This window comes from Orcinus orca, chromosome 14 (genome assembly GCF_937001465.1).
Source record: "Orcinus orca chromosome 14, mOrcOrc1.1, whole genome shotgun sequence".
Taxonomy (NCBI): Eukaryota; Metazoa; Chordata; class Mammalia; order Artiodactyla; family Delphinidae; genus Orcinus; species Orcinus orca.
In genome coordinates this window covers 50,830,662-50,853,106 of record NC_064572.1, presented here as the reverse complement: position 1 = coordinate 50,853,106, position 22,445 = coordinate 50,830,662, and the positions used below count along the sequence as shown (strand labels likewise).

Below are 22,445 nucleotides of genomic sequence, written 5' to 3'. Positions count from 1 at the left end.
CTTCTTGTTTGAAGGATTCAAAATGATATTGGAGGACAAGAATTCATATCAAGAATTAATATATTAATATATGCTCTACAGAGTGACCCTCAAACTCTGTTCTATCTTTAATTTTTTTTAAATTTTTTTTAAATTTTATTTTTTTTTCTTGCGGTACGCGGGCCTCTCACTGTTGCAGCCTCCCCCGTTGCGGAGCACAGGCTCCGGACGCACAGGCTCAGCGGCCATGGCCCACGGGCCCAGCCGTTCCGCGGCATGTGAGATCTTTCCGGGCTGGGGCACGAACCCGTGTCCCCTGCATTAGCAGGCAGATTCTCAACCACTGCGCCACCAGGGAAGCCCTGTTCTATCTTTAGATTGTATACTTCTATATGAAGGTTTTTATTTATTGAATTACCCTTCTTTGAATCTATATTTCCAAGTCAACTTAGAAAAATATTTTTGAATATTGAATAAGATCTTTGACTATGTGACCTGAGTTGAATATTCCATTCCTCACATTTTATTAGAACCGTTATCTCAAGGTCAGACGTTCTTGGACTGATTTTGAAAGGTAAAGGCTTTCATTCAACAAACTTTAAGCATCTGTCACTTGTCAGGTATTAAGCTGAAGGAGTTGACGCTGTACCTGACCTCAGGATGCTAATAGACAGGGATAGGCAAACTTGCCCTTAAAGAGCCAAATAGTCAATATTTTAGCTTGCAGGCCATACAGTCTCTATTGCAGCTACTCAACTCTTCAGTTATATCTTGAAAGCAGCCATAGACAATACGTAAACCAGTGAGCATGACTTTCTTCCCTGAAAATTTGATTTATAGACAAAGATGGTGAGCCAGTAGGTTTTAGTTTGCTGATCTAGAGTGAGGCAGATAAACAAACTGACAATCACAATACCGTAATAGGTCCGACAGACGTAGACACAAAGGACCTCAGGAGCACAGGCAAAAGGCATCTAGACTCTGCCTTTGTTATGTGTCTGTGAAGAGTCTACAGTTCGCTGGCACGGAGAGTAGGGAGACAATAGAGGTTATCAATCAAGGCTTTTCAAAGAAGATTATGGCTGAATTCCATCCTAAAAATATGGAGCAATTCACTCACAGGCCATGCTAACTTTTCCTGCATGTTAAACGTAAGGACTATTGTGAATTCTGTCATCTTAATATGAGTCATTGATTCTAAAGGACGCAGCATGGAACTCTAGTTCCTCATCAAGTTAATAGATAATCCTGAATAAGTTTGCAAAATACTCTTTCTTGTCCAATAAGTTTGCAAAATACTACTGAATAAGTTTGCAAAATACTATTTCTTGTCTCTCTGTGGTTAGCTTCTCAACTTTTTTCAAGATGAAGGTGCTGATAAATCCTGTAGTAAAGAAAACAAATCTTAATTTTCAATAACCCCAAATTTCCTTATTTGTCCATGGAACCCTCCTTTTGGTGTGGAATGCCTATTAATATATTTGATAAACAGTGCTTTGAGTAATGTGACTTTGGAAACTGCCATAAACAAAGAATGAAGAGTCCTAGGTCCCATTTGTCTACTTGTAGACAGCTAGGTTCCAGAATCACTTTAAACAGATGGTCCTTCAGTGTTCAAGTTACTGGGCAACAGACATCCATGAAGCCACGGGGAGATGGAAGCTTGAGTAAGTACTCAGTTACCCGGGTTTTGAGATTTCAGGCAGAACAGTTAGTGAACTCCCTTGGTGAATTGGGAGAATAATGAAATTATAGAGTGATGGTTCTAATCTTGGGGCAGTGTCAGTCCTGGAGGATGTCTGCTTATCACAATGACAGGACTACTACCGGTAGGAATGGGAGATGTAGTACATAGGACATCCCTGCACAGTGAAGGTGCCCAGGTGCCAGTGGAGGCCCGTGGACAAACAGTGCTGTAGACAGGCTTAGCCTATGGGGCCAGGGCATCACTCGTCCCAAGGTTCAAAAGATTGGGTAGGAAATCTGGGCAGAACCTTTTAGGCAGATTGTCATTAGTGCGGCATTACATATTTAAAACGGCATAGTTTGTCATAATCTCCTTTTTTTTTTTTTTTTTTAGTTTTAACAATCATGTATGATTTGCTTAACTCTATAAAAACCCATCCAATTTTATATTTGCTCAGGCACAGGCTCTTGTAAGATTTACAGAGCAAAGGTCAGGTACAGTGTGATCTTCTGAACTAGCCAGCGTTAGAGTAAGCATTTCGGAGGTAATTTCATAAAGTATGTTATTAGCGCCTCACCTCAAGGTCATTTTGACAGGAGCACCAGAGTGACCTTAGGTCTGATTTTGAAAGTGGCTCTTCAGTGGGTTCTTTGAAAAAGCTACTCTAATACTTTTTAAAGTAGACTCTGTTAGTCAATAAATAACTTTCTTTTCTGAATTCTTCTTGAGTAAATTGCCTCAAGGAAGTATTCCTGTGGTTTCCTGAAAAATATCAAGCAGAAGATCCCTTGCAAAGACTAGGCTTGCTTAATAAAGGCCCATTTTTTTTTTTTAAATATAAGAAGTGGCCCTCCGTATGGGTTGATGCAGCCCCTGCCAGGGCAGGCTGAGAGGCATGCAGAGAGTAGTTGGGCTGAGTTTCACCCATCCCCCATGCAGGTGCCTCGTACAGGGTGCAAACTGCACATCTCCACACAGTGACCTTGGATCAAAACCACTATTGCCTTATTGTGTTTGGCTTTATTACATATATCCCTTTAGTTTGCATGCTTTTGAGTACCTACTACATGACACACTCTATGTTGTGTAGTATCCTACAAGCTAAATTATATGTCCCTTTGAGTGTTTACTCCATGGCAGAGCTTCTTTGCTAAGTGCTTCATACTTATTAATACTTTGCTCCAGGAGCTAGGTTTTGTTTTCGTTTCCTGACTAAGGAAGCTGAACTTTTTGGCTTTCAAGAACTTGCCCATAGTTACATAGCTAGGAAGTAGAGGCACTGGAATTCAAAATCTTTTTGAATCTTTTTTTTTTTTCCTTCCTCTGATTCTAAAATCCATGCTATTAGTTACTAAACTGTAGGGCTTTCAAAGAATTTATACGTTGTTGGGAGGAGGCAATATGTTAACACATGGTTACAGTACAAGTGTAGGTGCCATTTGAGCAACATACCTACTTAGAGAAAGAAAGTTGCCAGGGACCATTTCCCAGAAGAGGTTGTCCCTGAGCTGAATCTTAAAGAAGTTTACATAAACATGTGGTGATTCAAAGACTAATAAATCAAAACCAGTCAAAACCAATGTGTGTGGGGAAAGGGTGGTTGTAGTGGATGGTCCTTGCACAGGGAATCAGGGACCTGCAAATAAAGGGATTTGGAGGACAGTTTATTCAAGTATAAATTGTTGAAATATTTCCACCTATATTATCCCTTTTCCAGGCAGGTTCATAGACTCTTTGCAGTTTTTGTTTTATTATTTATTTTTTGGCTGCGGTGGGTCTTCGTCGCTGCATGCGGGCTTTCTCTAGTTGTGGTGAGCTGGGGCTACTCCTCGTTGCGGTGCATGGGCTTCTCATTGCAGTGGCTTCTCTTGTTGTGGAGCACGGGCTCTAGGTGCACAGGCTTCAGTAGTTGTGGCACATGGGCTCAGTAGTTGTGGCTCACGGGCTCTAGAGCACAGGCTCAGTAGTTGTGGCGCACGGGCTTAGTTGCTCTGCAGGATCTTCCCGGACCAGGGGTCAAACCCACGTCCCCTGCATTGGCAGGCATATTCTTAACCACTGTGCCACCACTCTTTACATTTTTTATTTGATTTTTTGCTCCGTCCTAGAATCTTCCAGAAGATAAGATACTTCCTATCTATTTTTAAATTCTAACTTCATATAAAGAGATTACAAAGAATTTCTGGAGTCAAAAGAGAAAGAGGAGGATCTTGGATATATTTTTCCAAGAGTGGGTTTCTCAGCATGGACGTGCCTAAGGAGGCTGAGGGGAAGCACCAGAGTTCCCAGCTTGACCAAAGGCTCCCTTCCTCCTCTGTGGGCAAAAAAACCAGAGAGACATTGGACTTCAAGGGTTCTTTGTGACCTTAATAGCAGAGAGGTTAGAGACTTTATTCCCCACCTTCTAGGCATGATATGACCCCTGGGTTCAGGTATGACCTTGAAGAAGAGCTAAACAATGAATGTGATTAAATATCTCACTGAAAAATAAGGGTTGATACTCCAAATCAAATATAATTTCCTTTAAAGAAATGAAGAAATGGATATTTCTGTCACTCTTGAGTCTTCACTAAGATTCATTTCTGATGCATTAGAAAGTTTGTTTTAATTATTAAAGGGGATTAATAATAACATTTAGAACAAGAAAAAAATACATATTATTGTGGTGGCTGCAAATGTTTATTGAATATTTCCTATGTGCCAGGCACCTTCTTAATGTTTCATGTCTACTGTTTAGCTTATTTCTGCCAAAACCCTATGTGGCAGGTGGTATCGTCCCCTTTTGAAAGCAAAGGAGGCTGAGACCTAGTGAAGTTGGCTTACTTGCCAAAAGCACAGCTGATAATTAGTAGCAGAGGCTAATTCAACCTGTTCCCTTTCATTCTAAAGTTCATATGCTTAATCCCTATAAAGTCTTCCTGCATAAGGAGTTTATATTTTATCACATAGATAGGAAAATTATACCTCATGTCTCCATAATGATTTGTTTTACCTAAAGTATTTTCACACGCAAGAAAAATGATTCTTCTAATTCTTAGAATCTGGTGAAAGATAATAGGCAGCTGTTTAAGGGTTGGAGCCATTGTGATAAGGGCTAAATGTTGCTGATAGAAAATGAATCTGACAGTGACGTGTAAAGTATATTGGGGTGGGACGCAAGGAAGGGGGTGGGAAAAGAAGACCAGTTTTAAGACTTGCATAACAGAATGAACCAAGATCAGTGCCAAACGATTCAATTAAGGGATAAAAGTATGTTGAGGGCAGAAAATCTTTTGCTGAGCTCACTAAGGGGAAAGATTAGATAGTTGTAAGATTATGAAGGACCCTTAGTTTAATTCTTCATCAATAGAAATTGATTTCTTTGGTAAGCCAGATATTTCTGCTTTTATTCAATTGGCATGAACTGTAGGAAGCCTTAAATGAACAATACGTGTCAATATTTTTGGCATTAAACTGTGGGTACAAGGCTGATTTCTCATGACAGAATAAAAAGGCAACTGTTTTCCAAATGCTACCCAAAGATAATTAATATAACTCTGTATGTTCTGCTCTAGGTTGAGGACATTGCTGAGCTATTTCCAGACTTATGTTTGTTCAAGAGATATCTTATAAATATGGGGCTACATCTGATGCTCTCTGGTTATATTTAAAAACTAAGACCTTCTGATAAAATCAAACCCTTTGCTACTACATAGGTTAAAAAAAAACTTGCTTTCAATATAAAAAAACACTTGAACTGTTTTTATAGATTCTGTCCAACTGTAAAGAGTCATGCTTGTCTCCCCTCTTTCTCTCTCATCCCGCATTTAGTCTTCCAGGAAATGCTGCTTCTACTCCCAAAATATAGCAGAACTCAACCACTTCTCACCACCTCTGTTAATTCTACTCTTTCCAAATCTCATGTGGGTACTGCACTGTGGAGACAGGCAGTTTTTTACAACACTAAATATACTCTTGCATGATGTAGTGGAAAAAATCAATCAATTAAAAAAATGTGTGTAGATTCATGGCAGTCCTACCAAATAACTGATTTTATCTTGTGGGTTGTACCTAAGCACTTGTCTTCAAAGTCTTTCATTCACAGTATTGTTTGTTGATTTGTCTCCTTATTCAGCATGGCACTTTTTCTTTTTCACTGTAATTTCTTCCTCCATTAAGAGAGGTGAATACCAGGATACATATTTGTAACTGAGCTTTGTATTACGTTGTAAATACCTCTGCATTGTTTTTTGTTCTTGGCATCTTATCACATGCCCATTCATAGACGTTCCACAGTTCTATGGGAAATGTGGGTTCAACTCTATACCTTTGAGGCCCTCAGCCTCATTCTCCTCCAATGTAGTGTTAAAAAAAAAGTGGCAAAAAAATACATGTTAAGCTATTTTTAACATTAATATTTAATACATGTTAAGCTATTTTTAAGCTATTTTGCAAAACAAACCAAAAAACTTAGTGAAAAGAGAAACTTGAGTTTACATTTTTGCAAATCTGTCAATATCTAGCTTAGCAGAAGACAGCAGATTCTCATATCTGCTTCAATATTATTCAATCTGTTGAATTTCTGTTGTTTTTGTTGAAGTATGTGAAAAAATCAACCTCACAAAGATATGGAGCAGAAAAAGGGGAAGAGTATGTTAATGGCCTTTTCAGTTAATTGTGGACATTCTTATTTGACACTACACCAAAACCCAACAAAGGGTAGTTTATTACAGGTTAGTTGCAGTGTGGAATCTGAAACCATATCAATGAACTTTTCTTACTTGATTACATTAAAATCCATTGATTGATCTTGTACTTCAAATAGATCTTTCCCCTGCATGATCTTGTAACATCATGCATTAGTCATCTGGAAAATACTGGTGTAGAAATTACAAAATTTACAATATCAAAAGAATCACATTTGTTAATATCAGCATTTGCCAATGATCTCATCAGAAAGTCTTCAATTATTAAAAAGCTGTTAAGCCCACAGTGGCAGATAAAAGTTTTCTGAAATTTTAACTTGCATTTGAAAATTTGAAGTTTATCATTGGCAACAAATGCTGTCTGTTGTTTCCCTTAAAGTGTCAGGCTCACTTTGTTCTTTTTTGAAAAGTTATCTGCCAGATACTCAAGTCCGAATAACCGCAGTTTGTGGTTATTGCCAAGTAAAAAATGATGTTCCATGAAAAAAGTGACTAATTCAGCTTGCAACTCCAACAATTATGAGTGATTTTCCTTGAGAAAACCTTGTACTTCAGGAAGCAGCAGAAGTGCTTTATGTGTGCTTGCCATTTGTCACACATGATATCAAAAAGATGTGTAGTCAAGGGTTAAAATTTACTACAGTTAGTAACTTAGTGTTTCATCAAAATATTTTAAAGTAAAACTGGAATTTTACTTTATTTTTACTGTGAGATTTTGGTAAGAATATAATGACAACTAGTATACTTTATTGTTACTGCCTTAATTTGTGTAGAGGGGCCACCGTTCCTTTTACACCATCAGTACAACATAGTCGTTCCATGATAAACCTAGATTTGAAAAGTTAATTCCATACCAAATAGCTCAGTACCATTTGTGTTTGTTGCCAAGCATTCATATACAATCTTGTCTTTTTTGATGATTGGTTGATTCTGCTACCGGATGAATACAAGCCAAATAGCAAGTCCCGCCATGACTGTAGATTAATCCATTTGTAAGGCAGAAGTACAATTCTGTGGACAAGATTTTCACCCATCTTTGTGTCTGCAGCAAAGTCATTAATTTGGCAAGGTACTGTATCTTTGGAAAGAGGCAGTGAAATGATTTCTTTAACTGACTTCTCCAGCAGGCAGTCAGCAAAGTCAGCTCTACAAGGCTTTTTTTTTTTTCACCTATTGTGTGGCTTCCCTAGTCAATGCAATATGGTAACTCTGTCAGATGCTTCACTTAATTTTCATTGCTACTTTGAAAAGATGTACAAAACAATTTTGGGCTTTTAAAAACTTCATCATGTCTAGAGGGCAGACAGCAGAAGCACTACAATTCTGCAGCCTGTGGAAGGAAAACCACATTCACAGAAAGATAGACAAAATGAAAAGGCAGAGGTCTTTGTACCAGATGAAGGAACAAGATAAAACCCCAGAAAAACAACTAAATGAAGTGGAGATAGGCAACCTCCCAGAAGAGGAATTCAGAATAATGATAGTGAAGATGATCCAGGACCTCGGAAAAAGAATGGAGACAAAGATCGAGAAGATGCAAGAAATGTTTAACAAAGACCTAGAAGAAGAATTAAAGAACAAACCAACAGAGATGAACAATACAATAACTGAAATGAAAACTATACTAGAAGGAATCAATAGCAGAATAACTGAGGCAGAAGAAGAGATAAGTGACCTGGAAGACAGAATAGTGGAGTTCACTGCTGTGGACAGAGTAAAGAAAAAAGAATGAAAAGAAATGAAGACAACCTAAGAGACCTCTGGGACAACATTCACATTATAGGGGTCCCAGAAGGAGAAGAGAGAGAAAAGGGACCCGAGAAAATATTTGAAGAGATTATAGTCGAAAATTCCCTAACATGGGAAAGGAAAGAGCCACCCAAGTCCAGGAAGTGCAGAGAGTCCCAGGCAGGATAAACCCAAGGAGAAACACACTGAGACACATAGTAATCAAATTGACAAAAATTAAAGACAAAGAAAAATTATTGAAAACAACAAGGGAAAAGCAACAAATAACATACAAGGGAGCTCCCATAAGTATAATAGCTGATTTCAGCAGAAACTCTACAAGCCAGAAGGGAGTGGCATGATATATTTAAAGTGATGAAAGGGAAGAACCTACAACCAAGATTACTCTACCCGGCAAGGATCTCTTCAGATTCAATGGAGAAATCAAAAGCTTTACAGACAAGCAAAAGCTAAGATAATTCAGCACCACCAAAGCAGCTCTACAACAAATGCTAAAGGAACTTCTCTAAGTAGGAAACACGAGAAGAAAAGGACCTACAAAAAGAAACCTATAACAATTAAGAAAATGGTAATAGGAACATACATATCGATAATTGCCTTAAATGTGAATGGATTAAATGCTCCAACCAAAAGACACAGGCTGGCTGAATGGATACAAAAACAAGACCCATATATATGCTGTCTACAAGAGACCCACTTCAGACCTCGGGACACATACAGACTGAAAGTGACGGGATGGAAAAAGATATTCCATGCAAATGGAAATCAAAAGAAAGCTGGAGTAGCAATTCTCATATCAGACAAAATAGACTTTAAAATAAAGACTATTACAAGAGACAAAGAAGGCCACTACATAATGATCAAGGGATCAATCCAAGACGAAGATATAACAGTTATAAATATATATGCACCCAACATAGGAACACCTCAATACATAAGGCAACTGCTAACAGCTATAAAAGATGAAATCGGCAGTAACACAATAATAATGAGGGACTTTAACACCTCACTTACATCAATGGACAGATGATCCAGACTGAAAATTAATAAGGAAACACAAGCTTTAAATGACACAGTAGACCAGATAGATTTAACTGATATTTATAGGACATTCCATCCAAAGAGAGCAGATTACACTTTCTTCTCAAGGGCACATGGAACATTCTCCAGGATAGATCACATCTTGGGTCACAAATGAAGCCTTGGTAAATTTAAGAAAATTGCAATCATATCAAGAGTCTTTTCTGGCCACAATGCTCTGAGATTATAAATCAATTATAGGGGAAAAAAAGTAACAAACACAGACACACGGAAGCTGAACAATACGTTACTAAATACCAAGAGATCACTGAAGAAATCAAAGAGAAAATCAAAAAATACCTGGAGACAAATGACAATGAAAACACAACGATCCAAAACCTATGGCATGCAGCAAAAGCAGTTCTAAGAGGGAAGTTTATAGCTATACAAGCCTACCTCAAGAAACAAGAACAATCTCAAACAATCTAACCTTACACATAAAGGAACTAAAGAAAGAAGAACAAACAAAACCCAAAGTTAGTAGAAGGAAAGAAATCATAAGATCAGAGCAGAAATAAATGCAATAGAAACAAAGAAAACAATAGCAAAGACGAATAAAGCTAAGAGCTGGTTCTTTGAGAAGATAAACAAAATTTTTAAATCTTTAGCCAGACTCATCAGAAAAAGAGGGAGAGGACTCAAATCACTAAAATTAGAAATGAAAAAGGAGAAGTTACAACAGACACTGCAGAAATGCGAAGCATCCTAAGAGACTACTACAAGCCAATAAAATGGGCAACTTGGAAGAAATGGATTAATTCTTAGAAAGGTATAAATTTCCAAGACTGAACCAGGAAGAAACAGAAAATATGAACAGACAAATCACAAGTAACAAAATTGACACTGTGATTAAAATTCTTCCAACAAACAAAAATCCAGGACAGATGGCTTCACAGGTGAAATCTATCAAACATTTAGAGAAGAGCTAACACCCATCCTTCTCAAACTCTTCCAAAATATTGCAGAGGAAGGAATACTCCCAAACTCATTCTATGAGCCACCATCACCCTGATACCAAAATCAGACAAAGATAGTACAAAACAAGAAAGTTACAGGCCAATATCACTGATGAATATAGACGCACAAATCCTCAACAAAATACCAGCAAACAGAATCAAACAACACCTTAAAAGGATCATACACCATGATCAAGTGGGATTTATCCCAGGGATGCAAGGATTCTTCAATATATGCAAATCAATGTGATATACCATATTAACAAATTGAAGAAGAAAAACCATATGATCATCTCAATAGATGCAGAAAAAGCTTTTGACAAAATTCAATGCCCATTTATGATAAAAACTGTCCAGAAAGTGGGCATAGTGGGAACCTTTCTCAACATAATAAAGGCCATATATGACAAACCCACAGCAAACATCATTCTCAATGGTGAAAAACAGAAAGCATTTCCTCTAAGATCAGGAACAAGACAAGGATGTCCATTCTTGCCACTGTTATTCAACGTAGTTTTGGAAGTCCTAGCCATGGCACTCAGAGAAGAAAAAGAAATAAAAGGAATACAAATTGAAAAAGAAGTAAAATTGTCAGTGTTTGCAGGTGACATGATACTATACATAGAGAATCCTAAAGATGCCACCAGAAACACAGAAATCTCTTGCATTCCTACACACTAACTATGAAAGATCAGAAAGAGAAATTAAGGGAACAATCCCATTCACCATTGCAATAAAAAGTATAAAATATCTAGGAATAAACCTACCTAAGAAGGTGAAAGGCCTATACTCTGAAAACTGTAAGTCACTGATGAAAGGAATCAAAGATGACACAAACAGATGGAGAGATATACCATGTTCTTGGATTGGAAGAATCAGTATTGTGAAAATGAGTATACTGCCCAAAGCAATCTACAGATTCAATGCAATCCCTATCAAATTACCAGTGACATTTTTTTACAGAACTAGAATAAAGAACCTTAAAATTTGTATGGAAACACAAAAGACCCTGAATAGCCAAAGCAGTCTTGAGGGAAAAAAACGGAGCTGGAGGAATCAGACTCCCTGACCTCAGACTATACTACAAAGCTATAATTATCAAGACAATATGGTACTGGCACAAAAACAGAAGTATAGATCAAAAGAACAGGATAGAGAGCCAGAGATAAACCCATGCACCTATGGTCAACTAATCTATTACAAAGGAGGCAAGGATATACAGTGGAGAAAAGAGAGTCTCTTCAATAAGTGGTGCTGGGAAAACTGGACAGCTACATGTAAAAGAATGAAATTAGAACATTCCCTAATACCATACACAAAAATAAACTCAAAATGGATTAGACAGCTAAATATAAGACCGGACACAGTAAAACTCTTAGAGGAAAACATAGGCAGAACACTTTTTGACATAAATCACAAGAAGATCTTTCTTGATCCACCTCCTAGAGTAATGGAAATAAAAACAAAATAAACAAGTGGAACCTAATGAAACTTAAAAGCTTTGGCACAGCAAAGGAAACTACAAACAAAGTGAAAAGACAGCCCTCAGAATGGGAGAAAACATTTCCAAACGAATCAATGGATGAAGGATTAATCTCCAAAATATATAAACAGCTCCTGCAGCTCAATATTAAAAAAACAAACAACCCAATCAAAAAATGGGCAGAAGACCTCAGTAGACATTTCTCCAAAGAAGACATACAGATGGCCAAGAGGCACATGAAAAGCTGCTCAGCATCACTAATTATTAGAGAAATGCAAATCAAAACTACAATGAGTATCATCTCACACCAATTAGCATGGGCATCATCGGAAAATCTACGAACAACAAATGCTGGAGAGGGTGTGGAGAAAAGGGAACCCTCTTGCACTGTTGGTGGGAATGTAAACTGATACAGCCACTATGGAGAACAGTATGGAGGTTCCTTAAAAAAATAAAAATTGAATTAGCCTATGACCCAGCAATCCTACTCCTGGGCATATACCCAGAGCAAACAATAATTCAAAAAGAGTCATGCACCCCAATGTTCATTGCAGCACTATTTACAATAGCCAGGTCATGGAAGCAACCTAAATGCCCATCAACAGATGAATGGATAAAGAAGATGTGGTACATATATACAATGGAATATTACTCAGCCATAAAAAGGAACGAAATTGGGTCATTTGTAGAAACGTGGATGGACCTAGAGACTGTCCTACACAGTGAAGTAGTTCAGAAAGAGAAAAACAAATATCATATATAAATGCATATATGTGGAATCTAGAGTAATGGTACAGATGAACTGGTTTGCAAGGCAGAAATAGAGACACAGATGTAGAGGACAGTAGTACGGACACCAAGGGTGGAAAGTGGCGGCAGGGGGCTTTTAGTGGTGGGATGAATTGGGAGATTGGGGTTGACATATATACACTAATATGTATAAAATAGATAACTAATAATGTGCTGTATAAAAAAATAAATAAAATTTTAAAAAGCATTAAAAAGTAATAACTTCATCATGTCTACATGAAAAAATCCAATTTCCTTTCCTTTAAATTTTGAATGATTGGGTGCAAAATGATATCATAACTTGGATAATAGTATTTTTAAACTGTTCTGGTGTATTGGACAATAAGGTAAATTATTACCATCTATAATGCTGAAGGAAAGTTAGATTTTGTCACATTTTTCTTTCTTATTTAGAGTGTCTCCACATTTATTTGGACTAGATTTATCCCATCCATGAATCAGAAAATTCTTTGGTTGTGTCCTTTTCATATTTTTCGGTGTCTTTAGATTTAGAAATTGGCAGCTATGGCTTGAGAATAAGTCTTTTAATCTCTCCTCTCAAAGTTAATCTGTCTGTAAAAATAAGACAGTATAATAAAGTTTCTTTTATTAGATTCTTAATAGTTATTATGAAATTCTAAAATTACAAGTTTTAGATAAATTTTTTAAAGTTAGATATATTTTTGAAAAACTACAAAATTATTATTGCAACACATGATATCCAAATGTATTTACTTGTAAATTTTTCCACTTAAGGAAAAGAAAAGCTTCACAAGTTCAAAAGGACAATTTATTGGATAAGGTTACAGAGATTATAGCAGGTAGCTGAGAACTAACTAGTAAGAGCACAGTAGAAGCATTGCAATAATATTAAATTAATTTCTGTAAACAGCACACTTATCATAAACCTACTCCTACCTTAAAAAATTCTAGAAAACACAGGAACATTTAAGCATACATCCATTAACTATCAAAGTAATGATGTCATATAGCCTCTGGAGGAGTCTATTGTATGGTACACATGTGAAAGAATATGAGTAAAAAAGGCAAATTACAACTGAGACTATTTGTTTTGACTTCAGGGTTCTTCTTGAAAGGGTCCTGGGGAGTCTCCTTTTTTTTTCTTTCTTCTGTTAGCTGTTATTTTCATATGGTAGGTTACCAAAAATAAAATTATAAGACAAATTCAGAATGTGGGACATCCAGTAAGACAGTTGTCCCTGTCTCTTCAAAAAATTAGTGTAATGGGGGGAAAGGTAGGAGGATGGTTGTGGAATAAGAGACTAGAGAAGCAGAATAGCCCCAAGCAGTATGTGGATTTTTACTGGATCCTGGTTTGAAAAGAAAAAGACATTAAAGAAATTTTTGAACAATAGGTAATATTGACATGGAATATAGTTATTAGATGATATTATGGAGTTGAGTGAATTTTTCTTATGATAGATGCTATAGTTACTTATTTAAAAATATTTTCTTATTTTTAGATCTGTGTGCTTAAATATTAGGGGTAAAATTTCATGATAGCTACAACTTAGTTTCAGATTTTCATGAAAAAATATCTATAAATCTATTTATCAATATGCATATAAAAATTAGATGGATCGAAGGTAAATAAAGCAAAGATGGCACAATGTTAACAGTTGCTAACCTAGGTGATGGGGGTACAGGGGATTCTTGAACTGTTCTTTCAGCCTTTCCATTTATTTGACATTTTTCATTGCAAGAAGTTGGTTAAACGAAGTCACTGAATCAAAGGATGTTAATATTATTGCTTAATTTCTAAATCATTAAAAGAATATGGCATGGTTTTAAAACTTACATGAGGCATTTTTAAATAATTCTGTGAAGTGTGTAGCTCAGCAAATGATTAGCTTCATAGTCATTCAGATGGAAATTTTTATCCTCTCTTTATCAGTACTGAGTGTTGTGACCTCAGGCAAACTCTCAAGATCCCAGTTGTTTTAGCTGTAAAATGGATGATAGTAATAATGGTTCTTTGATAAAGCTGTTTAAAAATAAAATATATTATCTGTAAAAGCCTTAGCCCAGTGCCTGGAAAATAGAAAGCATTCAAATCTCATCTTCTATTATTGTCATGACAAATTCCAAGTCCTTACTTTATTCAACCAGAAAATCCAATGGAAAAGCTCCACACATTAAATCATCTCTATTATATTACAGTCAAGTGCATTTTGTAACTTCAGACCTACTGCAAGTCCTAAGGGAACAAAAATGTTTTAATAGATCCATAAGAATTACTTGTAATTAGCATGTAAATTGTTATGAGTTCTTCCCCCTGCTCCTCCCCAATAAGTGAAAATACTCTTTACTGTTTAAACATTTTATGGAAGTTCATCCTTATAATTATTTTGCCTTAAGTTTTCTAAATCATAGACAACTTCATCTTGAGTTATCACATGTACACACTAGGGAAGTTTAAATTAATATCTTTTGATGTATTGGGAAAAATTCAAACAAATTTAATGGGTAGAATTTTAAACTTATGAATATCCTCAATTGTTTTATTCTTGGTGTTCAAGCTATCAGTGGACTGATCAGTTCTCTCATGTAATTAATTTCTGAGAATTATCTAGTGTTTAGAGAAATAAAGATCTTAAGATTTTAAAGATGGCTACAAAAGTGTTTCCAGTATAATTTATAGAAGTGAAGACACTTATTTTCTGTTAATTGATTTCCATTTTGTTAAATCTGAAAGTGCTTAAATTGTTACGAAGAATTCTTTAGAGTGTTTCTTCTCTAAAATCATCCTAATTTTTATTGGCAATAAATGCTGCTGAATGTTTTGAGGCATTTTAAATTGTAAAAGATCATGATATATATACAATGGAATATTATTGTATAACATGCAATAATATATTAGAAGGAAATCCCGTTTGCATTTTGCACAACATGGGTGGAACTTGAGGGCATTATGCTAAGTGAAATAAGCCAGACAGAGGAAGACAGATGTTGCATGGTATCACATGTGGAATCTAAATAAAAAGTTAAACTCATAGAAACAGAAGAGAACAGTGGTTGTCAGGGACTGGAGAACAGGGGAAATGGGTTACAAACTGTTATAACCTATAGTTGATAACACTGTATGATATAGTTGAAATTTGCAAAGAGTAGAACTTAAAGATCTCAAACATACACAGAAAAATAAATATGTGAGGTGATGGATGTGTTAATTACCTAGGTTAACTGGATGGGAGGAATCTTTTCACAATGTACACTTTAAATATCTTATAATTTTGTCAGTTATACCTCAGTAAAGCTGAAAAAATAAAAAATAACTAAATTGTAAAAGATAATTAATTAAAATGCACCCCCTAAAACTTAATGTCTTTGTTTTCTTTAGTGAGTTATGTGGTCAAGCAAATACTAATTTTTTTTTTCTCATGAATAAGAATGCTCATGAAAATGAAAGTTTTGTAGAGTGGCTTGACATAGACTTAGCATAGAAGTAATGGGGCTGTCTGAAGAAGGCAACCAGTTATAATAAAATGAGAAAAACTCAGTTGTAGTTTGTGTTTTCCATAAATACCCCCTGGGATAGAAACATTCTAATTATTCTTGTATCTCAGAAGAAACTGAAATATAGCTCATTAAAAGAACAAGAAAGGGCTAAATTTTTCTACCTGCATAGCTCATGGAAACAGCTTCCTCTATCTTCCTGTCTCCTTCTGTGATGTGTTCCATCCAGCTGCTGAAATAGACTGCCTTCTGGAAGTTAAAACCCACGTGGCTCAGATCACAGCAATAAATCTGGTGAAACATGGTCCTGGGTGAAATATTATACTTCTACATAAAAGCTTAGGATTTTATCAATAGGCTTTACACTAAGTAATGGGAATCAGAGTGACAAATTAACAGTAAAACTTTCATGCTTATATCCAAACAGTATGTTATGGCTTCTTTCATTACATTATCCTAATCAAGCCAGAACTGTTTTTCTATAGCAACAAACCTGAAACAAGTCTCATCCAACTCAACTAACTCATTTAAATAACTTTGCTCCATGGCAATTTATCTAAAGATCAAGTTTACTGAACAGTTGATCTGTAAGTCAGATATCATACATACAAACATATTTTCACTCATTTATAGTCTTTTCTCTATTCAAGCATTGAGATAAGATTAAATAAGAATTTAGTTCCACATCCCAGTTAGATTTTCCAGTGGAGTAGATTTTCAAGAATTTTAAGTTGATGAGTTTTTTTTTTCCTTTTAAAATCAGCATTATCCATATAAAATAAGTTCCTTTGGTTTGTGTATTCAACATCATTTAGAATTTCCATATGCTGGTCAGTGAGATTCCCTAATAAGAGGATGAGAAGACATTATTTCAGTGTCTACTATGAGTCTGACTCTTTTCTCCATTCTGTATGATCTGATCCCTGTAACTGTCCTAGGAAGCGTTTGTATGTCTGTGCTTTCATAACTTTATTCAACACATGCTCTTGAGTTGTTATTAGTAAATCACTGAAAATACAGGGGCTGAGCAAGACAGATATAGTACCGTTCTTATTTTTGTGGAGTTTGATTTTAGCAGTGAAGATGCCCAGTAACAAATATCTGATTAATTATCTAATTATAGTTGCAGGAAGGGATAAAAGAGATTATAAATAGGAGGACCTGATCTAGCTGCGAGAGGCTGGGGGGAGTAGGAAGTTTCCAGTGTTGTTGAATGAATGCTTGCAGGCCTGAATGTATCATCAATCCAGCTGAGTCCTGAAAAATGGGTAGCAGTTGGCCTGTAGAAAAGTGTGTGTGTGTGTGTGTGTGTGTGTGTGTGTGTGTGTGTGTGTGTGTGTGTGTGTGTAGGGGGACCTAGAGAAGGTGACAGAATTGGAAGGAATTTGGTGAGAGCAGGCTGATAAGGGAGAGAGTGGTTTCTCTCAATTATAGCTGAGGCATCCAAGGTCACACAAAGAAATATAAATGGGATTTGAACTTGGTTCTGTCCAATCTCCGATTCTTTCTAGTACATCATGCCTTTTCCCTGTTAGTCATCAAATTATGCTTAAATTATTACTTTGATCTTCACTGGCAGTTTCTTTGTCATGAAATCCTTTTGTATTTTCTTTCGGATGCGTTGCTGTTTTATTTATAAAAATGAGTTGCTGTGCATGCCTTCAACATCATCTCTGTCTTGTTTTTCAGTGTGCCAACATTCCAGAACCTTCCTGAAGAGATACTCAGTAAGCTTGCTGACGTCCTTGAAGAGGTAATTGTTTTTAGCCCTTGACCTTTTTGAGATGGGACTCAGCCCATCACAGCTGTGCAGTAAGTCACAAACTGCAGAGAGCCCTTTTAAATTTCTTTGAGCACTGACATGAGCTATATATTTGGCTTCAAATAAAAAGCAGCTCAGTATATCTGACATTTATACACAGTTAGAAATATGCAAATCATCGTAACTATAGAGGGAGAAAAACTTTTTGCTCTGGCAAACATATTGTTACTTTGACTTCCAAGAATGGGAGACTGCGTATTTATCTCTTATTTCAGTTGGTGTAAAGCAAGATTGTAATAATTGCTACTCTGAAGCTTCAGATTAGCACATTTATAACAGGAATTAGCAGTTGGGTACATACTTTATTAGCATATGAGCATATTTTACACACGTAATTGTATGCCTGAATGTGAAAGTGTCACTGTTACTTACTTTTCACAGAACCTATAAAGCATAAGAAATATTGAAGCAGGAAAAAGAGAGGAGGTTTATACAAGCAGTGTCTTGAGTGAACACAAGGGGATAGGGTCCCTAGTGCCTATAGAGACAGAGAAGGCAGAGTATCTGGGCACATATGCAGATGGGGGTGGGGACTGATGGAGTGGTTGGCACTCTGCCAAACCTGTTCTGATATCTTCTATTTTCTCTGTAATCTAGAAAGCAAGGTCATCAACTGAGGATGAGGATGGGGTAGAGGTCTGAGAGGTTTGAAGACAGAGGAGAAGGTATGAGAAAAATGGAAAAGGGAATAGACTAGGAAGACACAGTATGACAGTTACCATTCAGGCCCTGTTTGATGTTACCAATCCCTAATCTCAGTTAAACAGGCAAAAAGAGTTCTTTCAGGATGTACGATAGGAGAGAGCGATCAAACTCCACTCTGCTGGGCCAAAAGGTGGGAGGATTTTTAAGCACTGGAGTGAGCTGGTGGAAAAGTACTCCAGTAGGGGTGTTACCAGAAAGTAGGTTCTTGTCTCAGAAAGAATTCAGAGATGAGATGGAAGTCAAGAAAGCAAAGTGAGGATTTATTAAGCAATAGTAAGCTCTCAAGGGGGGAGCTGGCAGACTCAGGGAAACAGCCACCCTGAGTTTCTTTGGCAAGCTGGTTATATGGGGTGTGAAAATGATTGGGCAGAAGATTCACTGAGGAGGGAGGGGTTTGGGCTCGTATTCACTGATTTTCATCCCAGCTCCACCTTCCCGAGGGGAGGAGGGATTTTTGTCCTTATTTAGTCTTGATTGGAAATGTCATGGTGTCAGTGCATGATGGGAAATTCTTATCTACAAGGTTAATTTTATTGTAATGAGGGCATAATGGACAAAAAGTTACATTCGGAATGCCGGAGATTCCTGCCTTTTCCCGCCTTCCTTTGTCTCCAGGACCCCTGTTGTTCACAAGATGTATGGTTTCCTGCCACGTGGCCCACGCCCCCCTTTCTTTGCTCATATCTCGCTATCTACCTTTTCTAACAGTGGTTCTCCAGTAGGGAGGAGGTTGGTCAATGTGACTCGTTCATCTGTGCTTGCTGATTGCCCCTTCTGGAAGTTAGGCTCCTAGCCACCCATAGAGACTGGGAGATAGAGGCGCTATCTTCTTCTTGATTACTTTTCTAAGGAATGGCTCCTAGGTCATTGAGAAAGACATTCCTGACCTGTAAAACAACCGGTGCCAACAGCCTGGAAGAAGATTTGCATCTCAAACAGTTGAAAACTTTCTAAAGTAAATGCTCCAAGAAAAGGGAGATCAGGAGCCTAGTGTCAGGAAGAAGGCTGTCTAAAGTTTAGTCAAAGTGACGGAACCGTTAAGTCTGTCTTGGTTACCAGCCCATTTCTATGTTTTTTCAGCCCCATTTGTTTGCCTGGATTCAAGTTCCAAGTAGACAGAGAATGGGATTTAACCGGGATTGGTATTTTGCCAGGAAAAGATGAGTGGTTGAAAGAGGGAATAGGGAGTTGCAGATGCATGTGAAGGAAGGATTGTAGCGACTGAACCTGGAATTTCGATTGTGCAAGAAGGGGAGCAAGGGCCAGTGAGTGACTGTGGGATCAATGGATTTTAGTCTCAGGAGGCTGAAGAATTTTTGGGGTTGTGCTATAACAGAGAGAAACTGGAAAGATACTGAAAACGTTTTTGTCTCTAGGTACTAACTATATACCAGTAATTATATGATCCATAGAACTTCAAAGGTTTATATCCACAAATTCTTAGTTTGAGTCTTATCACAGTGAGCTTTGCTAGGATTTATTGGTCCCCCTCATCTTATATGGGAACACATAGTAAAGCAGAAGTCACATTTGATTCCTATGTTCAAGTATAAAAGATTCATGAGCAAAAATACTGGCTGCATTTCTCTCTGAATGTGTCAACCACTGTACTTGCAACCTCTTTAAATGTAAAACTGCTTTTCCGAGTTCTTTTGTTTTTTGCTTTCCTTGTTGAGTACACTGAAGAACTCTCTGATGACCTTTTTCTTTTTCTTTTCACAAAATGAACTAAAGTACAAATTTACTGGCCCCAATCAAGCCCGTCCAAAATAAAATCAAATCCCATGAAATCCTTTAATCATTTTCTTTCTTTTCCACAGCTGTGGAAGCATTTGCTATGTTTTGCAAAACAATAGCCATAGCTCTATAAATAACTCTGACCAAAGAAATATTTTAGTATTTTATGTCAGATTTTCTAATCAGAAGATGCCTTCATTTGTGTTATACGAGCCACAGTACAGTCTATAGCAAAGCTGCATGAAAATAGAAACACATGATTAAGTGCCCACACATTTGTTTTGAAGACATACACAAATGAAGTAAACAGACAAAATATGAGGTAGACATATGAATATACTAACCAGTGCATGAAAGTGTTCAACTCAAGTTGAATAAACAAGCACAATGAGAAATTAGATTAAATTATGTATGAGATAGAGTGAAGCAAATTTGGAAGAACAAAAGCAATACCAGTGTCACATAACATTAAAGGGAAATTTGCTTGCATAATAAATGAGCTTTTTTCCCTACAACATCTACAAGAAAGATGAAAGAATCCCAGATTATTTTGAAAAGAAGACAGTATAATCATTGCATTTAACAAAGAACTTTACAGCCTTGTTTGTTTAACAAATATTTATGGAGCATCTGCCACTTGCCAGTAATTATTCCAAACTCTGGGGATTCAGGGCCTTGTCCTCCCAAATCATATGTTCCATTGGAAAGTACAGATGAGAATTAAGGAAAATAGCAGCAAAATGGCATCAAGTGAGATGGCCACACTGTATTGGTTTACTAAGGCAAGACCTCTCTGGGGAAGGTGGTATTTAAGCTGAGATCGAAATGCAGATATGGGATGCCATGTGTACAGGACAGAGGGAAGAGAAGGCATAAGGTCCTAAACTAGGAATGAGTCTTCTGTCCTTAAGGAACAGAAAAAAGGTTTATAGTAGGGTGAGATGAGGCTAGAGAAAATAGGCGAGGCCAGATGGCAGACGGCTTTGCCGGTTGTGGTAAGGAGTTGTGATAAGGTTTTTGTTCTCAGTGCAGTGGGAAGATTTTGAGGGTTCTAAGCCATAAAAATGACATGATCTGGGTTATATTTTAATGATATTTCTCTGTGAGAAGAATGGATTATAGAGGCACAGACCAATTATTTAGATAAAATAGCCCAGGTGAGGTTAGATGTTTGTATGTTGATTTACTTTCTTATGGACTATTTCATTCCTTGTATTCATTATGAAGCAATACTCCCAGCATAAGGGAGAAAAAAATGAAAGAATAGGGACAAGGTAGTCAAGGACTGAGAGAGAGAAAAAAATTTAAGCAGACAGAAAGAGGAATGAACATAATGTTATTGGTAAAGTGATTTAGGAGGGTGCATGTGACTGGAGGACAAATAAATGATGCTTGCAGCATCCTATTTTAAAGCTGAAAGAGAAACCAGTATATAAGTCATTTCTGCCATTGCCCATCCCACTCCCACTTACCCCCTTCCATAATTTCTAGTGTAGATGTACCCATTTATGTGTTCTTGTTTATGAGATCATAAAACAGAAACACATATCCTTATTCTTAGTGTAGCGATTCAGTGCCCTTTTCTCCGTTTCCTTTATATCACATAGTACAAATATTTCCTTTGTATATTAAATCTCTCATGCCTTTTTCAGGAACATAGGAAAGTTTTCTCTAGTTAGTTTGAGAAGTTGCGTTTACACATAGGTATAAAGAGGTTCTTGGCCAAAGGTCTATTCACATAAAGAGCAACAATCCCAGCATTTTTTTAGGTTGTGTTTTGCAAGACAAATTGAAGTACAGGGCTGAGAATAATTGATTAATTATTGAATAATTGATTCAGTAATTATTCACCTTCATTCTCACCATAGTATGTTCTTCTCATCTCATATCTGACTCAGATTAAGTCTTAATAAATACCAGAGATCATTTTAAGAGCTTCAGAGTTGATTTGCTAGGGAAGCCATTTTATAGTTTGTAAATTAAACTGTAAGAGAATTTTTAGGCACATGTAGGGAATAGCAAGGTCTGACTTGATAAACTGGTTTCATTAACCTCTATACTATCCTGTATAGTACAGTGAAAACTATTTTGAATGAATTAGTCAAATATTGGAATCTATTCTGAAAGCCTAGGAAGTACTTATGTGTAAAAGAAAAGAGCTGTGAAATTATAAAAAGGATCTAATCTTTTTTCTTACTATAGCAACCTAACACACTTTCCTTCTTCCTTTATGTACACATAATTAGTTTCTATAGATGAATTACATTGTTCAGATGGATGGAACAACCCGTAGCTA

The 22,445-nt window shown here is 36.7% G+C and overlaps 1 protein-coding gene across 2 annotated transcripts in view; it reads left to right on the top strand.

Annotated features, from left to right (window-relative positions):
* The window catches only part of PRKG1 (protein kinase cGMP-dependent 1), a 1,186,942-nt gene that overhangs the window by 845,865 nt on the left and 318,632 nt on the right, over positions 1–22,445 (top strand). For both annotated transcript variants that reach the window (XM_004285352.3, XM_004285351.3), the window contains exon 5: positions 17,575–17,638. In XM_004285352.3, the coding sequence (XP_004285400.1) occupies positions 17,575–17,638 (64 nt within the window). The remainder of the gene's footprint in view (positions 1–17,574; positions 17,639–22,445) is intronic.